This window comes from Cystoisospora suis (genome assembly GCF_002600585.1).
Source record: "Cystoisospora suis strain Wien I chromosome Unknown contig_3160, whole genome shotgun sequence".
Classification (NCBI taxonomy): domain Eukaryota; phylum Apicomplexa; class Conoidasida; order Eucoccidiorida; family Sarcocystidae; genus Cystoisospora; species Cystoisospora suis.
The window spans coordinates 17,600-23,642 of NW_027155955.1; the positions used below are offsets into that span (position 1 = coordinate 17,600).

General features: G+C 42.4%; 1 protein-coding gene across 1 annotated transcript in view; it reads left to right on the plus strand.

Moving 5' to 3' along the window:
• The window catches only part of CSUI_006307 (mcm2 3 5 family protein), a gene marked incomplete at its 5' end in the record, with an annotated part of 18,050 nt that overhangs the window by 5,729 nt on the left and 6,278 nt on the right, over window positions 1-6,043 (plus strand). Inside the window, 5 exons of the mRNA XM_068066470.1 lie at window positions 155-515; window positions 1,249-1,303; window positions 1,805-2,785; window positions 3,638-4,522; window positions 5,255-5,456. Coding sequence (XP_067921551.1) covers window positions 155-515; window positions 1,249-1,303; window positions 1,805-2,785; window positions 3,638-4,522; window positions 5,255-5,456 — 2,484 coding nt within the window. The remainder of the gene's footprint in view (window positions 1-154; window positions 516-1,248; window positions 1,304-1,804; window positions 2,786-3,637; window positions 4,523-5,254; window positions 5,457-6,043) is intronic.

Below are 6,043 nucleotides of genomic sequence, written 5' to 3' on the forward strand. Positions count from 1 at the left end.
ATCTATGTTTAGTCTATCTATCTGTCTATCTACGAAGTTTCTTGATCTTCACATATATGTCTCGTGACAGATGAAAGAGATAGATCTGTCCTTCTTCTCCAGCTGCCAGTGGGAGATATCTTCTTTTTCTCCTTCTTCTTTCCCTTCTTTTCAGCGTTCAAGCCGAGCCAGGTAGTCTTGGTAGTAATGGCTTGTCATCCCCTTCCATCGCATCTTCACCCAACGCCGACCGGAGCGCTGCAAGTTTTTTTTCTTCCTCTTCCTCTTCTTCTTCTTCTGCAGCTACTGCTGCTCTGAGCGATATGAGAAGCGATCTTTCACGTAGTAGTTATGGTGGCGGCTCTACTACGCCTTCTTCTTCTTCTTGTCGATCTCTAGGGAGAGATCAAGGGACTGGTAATACGAGGGAGGAAAGCGTTCGTCTAGGAAGAGCCGCGAGAGAGAGAGGAAGAGAAGAAGAAGAAGATGAGGAGTCTTCACGGCAGCATCACTCTCTTGCTTGTGTAGATTGCGAGGTAAGAAGAAAGAGGAGAAGATCAGCGACTCATAAACTTCTGTCTTTATGTCAATCTCTCTATGTATATACACATGCTATGACCTCTCTTGTAAACGACGTACACGTATATCTAGATATATAGATCTGTCTATCGATGTAACGGAGGCTTCTCTGCGGTCACTATGTATGTGTCTGTGAATATGTATGTAGATGCGTGCATGTATATATGTCTACGTACGCGTATGTATGAAACGTATGAATGTGCATGTATGTACATGTATGTTTGTATGAATGTGTAGCGAGTGACTGTATGAAGATGTATATGTATGTATGAATATGTATGAACGTGTATGGAGATGTATATGAATGTGTATGTATGTGTGTCTACGTGCGTGTATGCGTGTGTATGCTTAGATGTATGTTGACGTGTATGTATATGTATGTATAGATGTATGTGCACACTAGGCCTATCTCGAGATATTTAGATCCGCCATGCTTCTTGTAGATAGTGAGTATAGAGGATCTAGGCTAGGGTCAAAAGTTCCACAGACAAGAATCTTCTCATACGTACTGATATATGTATTGAAATATGTATAGATAGACATAAATACAAAAGACTAGCTCTATGCAGTTCGTTTCTCAACATTCCCCTCTCTCTCATAAGTCCGCCGTCACGCCATGCCCTCTTTCTCTCTCTGAACATGTTAGATTTCTTACCTCTTTTATCTCTTCTTCTTCTGTCTTTCCTTCAGCTTCGAGGTAGTTTAGTCCATACGTGCTCTCTAGCCGACTGTGTCTATATTGTTGGTAAGTGAGAATTTCTCTTCGTCTCCCTTCTTCTTCTTTCTTCTTCCTCTTCTTCTTCTTCTTTTTCTTTCTGCTTCTTCTTCTTCTCCTCCTCTCTGTGGTGTGTGGTATTTTGTTCCTTGTTTCTCATTTCTTTCTCTCTTTCTATCTTTTTCACTCCTATATCTTCTTCTTCTCTTTCTCTCGTTCTCTTCTTCTTTTCTTTTCTTTGTTTCTTTCTTCTCTTTTTTCTTCTCTCTCTTCACCTCATCACGTATAGCCAAGACATGCCTGAAGACCTCCATCTTTCTGTCTCTCTTTCTCTACATCTCCTTCCCTCTATTCATACATTCACCCCCTTTCTTTCTTCATTCTGTCTTCTTTTCTTTCTCTCACTCTCTGACTTTCTCTTTCTTTCTTTCCTTCTCCCTTTCTCTTCTCCTGTCTTTCAGTCTCTGTCTCTGTCTCTCTTGCTTAAGGCTTTTCTTTTTCTAGCTTTCTTTCTATGTCTTTCCTTCATAGGGATAGTCCGCTTAGAGCAGCGCTTCCCTCTGTTTCTCTCCGATGCTTCCTCTTCTTCTTCCTCTCGATTGCGGGGTGCACCTTTAGATGCTTCTGCACGACGTCTTCATAGTAGGAGCGGCCCAGGGAGGTGTAGATACACTCTATTTGTAGAAGTCATATCGACTTCTTCGGTGAATCAAGATTCTCATCGACACAAGATGGAGAGATTACGGGAAGATCAAGAATCTCTTTACTCTGAACTTCCTTTCTCTTTTCTTTCAAGTGGTCTGGACTCTTCTTTCTTCTATTCTGACAAGTTTGCGACACGTTTTTCACCGAGTAGAAAGACTCTTCTTTGGAGAGATTTCACTCGGAAAGAAGTTCTAAGAAAAGCTCGAAACGAAGAAAAGTTGAAGATTAAGATGGAGATAGAAGAGAAGACGAAAAAGAAGAATCTACAACGGCATGCGTGCACATCTGAAGCTTCTCTCTGTCCTCTCGGAGGAAAGAATGAAGAAGATCATCTTTTAAACACATCGAGAAGAAGAGGAGATCTAGGGGACAATGAGGAGAGAGGGATAAAACAAGAACGGGAAGAAGAGGAAGAAAGGATGAAGAATAGAGAAAGAGAGAACAAGAAAGAAGGACTTTCTTGTCATGGACAGCTTAAGCAAGATAGTGATACCACGAAGAAGTGTATAGTGAAGTCAGTCAACCATCGAGATACATCGCCATCCGCCCCACAGACATCTCCGGTGTATGTACACCTCACTGCCAAGAGAGAGGTATACGATGACCATCAAAGTCCTTATAAGAATCTAGTAGATAAGAAAGATCTAGATGAAGATGACGGAGATTCAGATGAAGAAGAGAAGATGGAGAATGTGGTCAAGAGTCTAGAATTTATCATAGAAGTCTTCACACATGCAAAACAGAAGTTCGAGCTGCTGGCGGCGTCTCTCGCTCCAAATATCATCGGCCATTCCATTGTGAAAGCAGGTGGGAGACAGGAGACATGCAGAAAGAGATTTCATGAGAGAAAGAGACAGAGAAACTTCTATGCTTTCTTCATGAGGAACATCAAGATCAAAAGAGAATGGATATGTTTTCTCTCTCTTTATCTCGCTATTTCTATCTCTCTTGGTCTCTGTCTCTCTCTTCATTTTCCTCTCTTTCGTTCAGAGAATCCAAGAAGATTCTCACCTTTTCACGTATATAGAGGTCATCTTTCTTCATTACATTTACGCGCCAACTTGAAGTGGCCATCTCTGCATGCACGGAGAGGATGTGAGGACGATTCTATAGGCTGGGGGGTGTTGGTAGAGAACAAGAGAGAAGATACATCGAGGGACAAATATACCCATATATTTATATGTATATGTGTAGCTAAGGCTCTCTCTATATATATCTAGATGCATATAGATGCATAGGGATGGATTTCTGTGTCTATGTCTGTTTGAGTGAGGAGGGAAGGGTGGGGAGTAGCCATCTTACAGCACAGCCGCTGAAAGGTGTAACTACCTCACACATGGATAGATAGATAGCTAGATAGATAGATACACAGATTACAGATACATAGATAAAGATAGATAGGGACGTAGGGGGAGACACGCAGAGAGACAGGTCAAAGATAGATGGATAGATCAAAGATAGATAGATAGATAGATTGAAGATAGATAGATAGATGAACAACCTCATATGATATTAGCGTGGAGATGAACTTGAGTAGGATGTCTTTGAGATAGAGGAAATCTTATCACTTAAGTTCGCCATAGATGCTTGTGTGTCTATCTCTCTGTGTTGATTGATGTGTTCTTTTTTTCTTTCTTTCTTTTCTGTTGTCCCTATCAGCTCTCATCCTTTCTTTACTTGGAGGTATCCCTCAATATACATCCTCTGCTTCTTCCACGGCACCAGGCGTGGCTACACCCCCCTGGGCCTCTTCTTCTTCTCAACCTTCTATGGACCCTTCTGCATCTTCCTCGTCTTCCATCTCTTCTTCTCCTCCTCCTCTTCCTTCATATCAAAATTACCCCAAGAAAGATCAAGAAGAAGCAGAAGAAGAGCCTGTCACGTCGACTTCTTTTGAGAAGACCGTAGATACCTCGTCCTCTTCTTCCTCCTTCTACGCTAAATCTCTGCAAGAACTGTCTTCCACTTTATCTTCTTCTTCTTCTACTCGTCGCCGTCGTGACTTGATAAGGCGTGGCTCTATTCATATACTTCTTCTTGGAGATGCAGGAGTCGGTAAAAGCTGTTTACTTCAAGCGACAGCAGAAGTAGGGAAGTTCACATCTGATACATTCTTTAGAGGTGGGTCTCTTCATCCTTCTTCGATTCTCTCGTCTCTTGGATTGCTCAAGAAGAAGAGCAAGAAGAACACAGGCAAATCTCTCTCTTCTTCTTCTTCTTCATCTGTCGGGGGAAGAAGAAGACATTCTCAAGAAGAAGAAGAAGAAAGCGTGTGGAGAGGAAGAAGGGGGGGGGGTGAACAAGGGGAAGAAGAAGAGGGAGACGAGGATGGTGGTGTTGAAGAAGATTTTGAGAAGAGTGATGAAGAAGAAGAAGAAGGGAGAGGCCGGGGTGGAAGTATCTTTGTCTGTGCTAATGCTACATCTGGCGCAGGACTAACAGCGACAATAGTGCGAGACACAGGAGGCAACGCGAGAGGCCCAGGCGGAGGAGCCCTTCGAGACGCTGGGGGTGCAGGAGCTACCGATTTCGCTGTCGAAGCAGGTCAACAAGTCAAGTCAATTGAATAAAGCAAAAGAAAGAAAGAAAGAAGGAAAAGAGAAAGGAGAGAAAGAAGGAAGATAAAAGACGTTGTTGTCGGATGAATGAGATAGGAACATCAGGCCTGTATGAAGTTTTCCTGTCTCTCTCTGTAGTGTGTCTGTCTCCATGCTAAAGAAGATCCTTCTCAATTTCCCTCGTCTTATTAAGACAAACAGATAGTAGATAGATTAAAGGGAGATAGAGAGATTACAGACAGATAGAGAGATCAAAGATAGATAGATTAAAGGTGAAGAGATAAAGATAAATAGATACATAGATAGATAGATGGCAAAGGCGTTTCTTCTTCTTTCCTGTTTGCAAGTGTATCTTCACAGCATAGATAGCTTTAACTGATTCAGGGAAATTATCTCTTGGGCAGCCCCACTCATGGATAGAAAGAGATCTAAACATGCGCTCTACTAGCTGTCTACATGTCTACTCCATGTCTTATCTGTCTTTTTCTCTCTATGCGCGGCTGTCGGGAATTTACATTGACATGGGGTGTACGTACACCTCATCTTTCCTATAGAGATAGTACCACTCTGTCGTCTTGAAATCAAACATCTTACCGAGAGTACAAAATCTTCTTTTTTTTCTTCTTCAGACAACTCGTTTCTTCAATCTTCCTTCAAAGGTCTCTTTCTCTTTCTTTCTATTTCTTCTTTTTCTTTCTCTTTGTATCGTCTCCTGCAGGCGCTTTAGTTCTGGCAGACGGGGGAATCTGTTGCGTGGATGAACTCGATAAAATCTCCTCTTCGGCATCAGGAGACGTCTCGTCTCTCTTAGAAGCCATGGAAAGTCAAACCGTTTCGCTAGCTAAGGGCAGTTTTTATAGCTCGCTGCATGCAAGGACCGCCCTCATAGCAGCCGCGAATCCAAAGGATGGGAACTTCAAGTAAGAAATCTCTCCTTTCTTTCATTCATTCTTTTCTTTTGTATCTGATATACATTCATATACATATCTATCGAATCATGTGAAAGAGAGAATGGATTTCGTGTGAGTCTTAGAGAATGTGCCTGTGTATGGATAGCTAGCTGCCAGGAGTGATTTGAGGTGAGAAGATGCCTGGTCTACTCAGTTAGTCTATCTATAGCTTCCTCCCTCTACAGGCGTTTCTCAGCAACTGCAGAATCGATTCACTAAACATACGACACCAGAGAGGATCGATGGATGGATAGCATCCTTCTATCTCATTCAGCCTCGCCTCTTTGTCTCTCGAGCATTCCATGAAAGGAACCTGCAAGACAAGAGAATCTTTCCTCTTCAGTCTCCTCCATGTGAGGTGAAGGGAGAGATTTGCGAATGTACCTGTCTGCATATACAACTGTCCAAAGGCGCGTGTGTGTATGAATAATTGCATGTGTGTATCTGTCGAGCTGTCTGTCTCAAACCCGTCTGCCACTGTCAATCTATCTTGAGTCTGTTCAATTGGAAATGTCTGTTCTCGCATCAACGTAGTTCTATCTCTCTTTAATCTATCT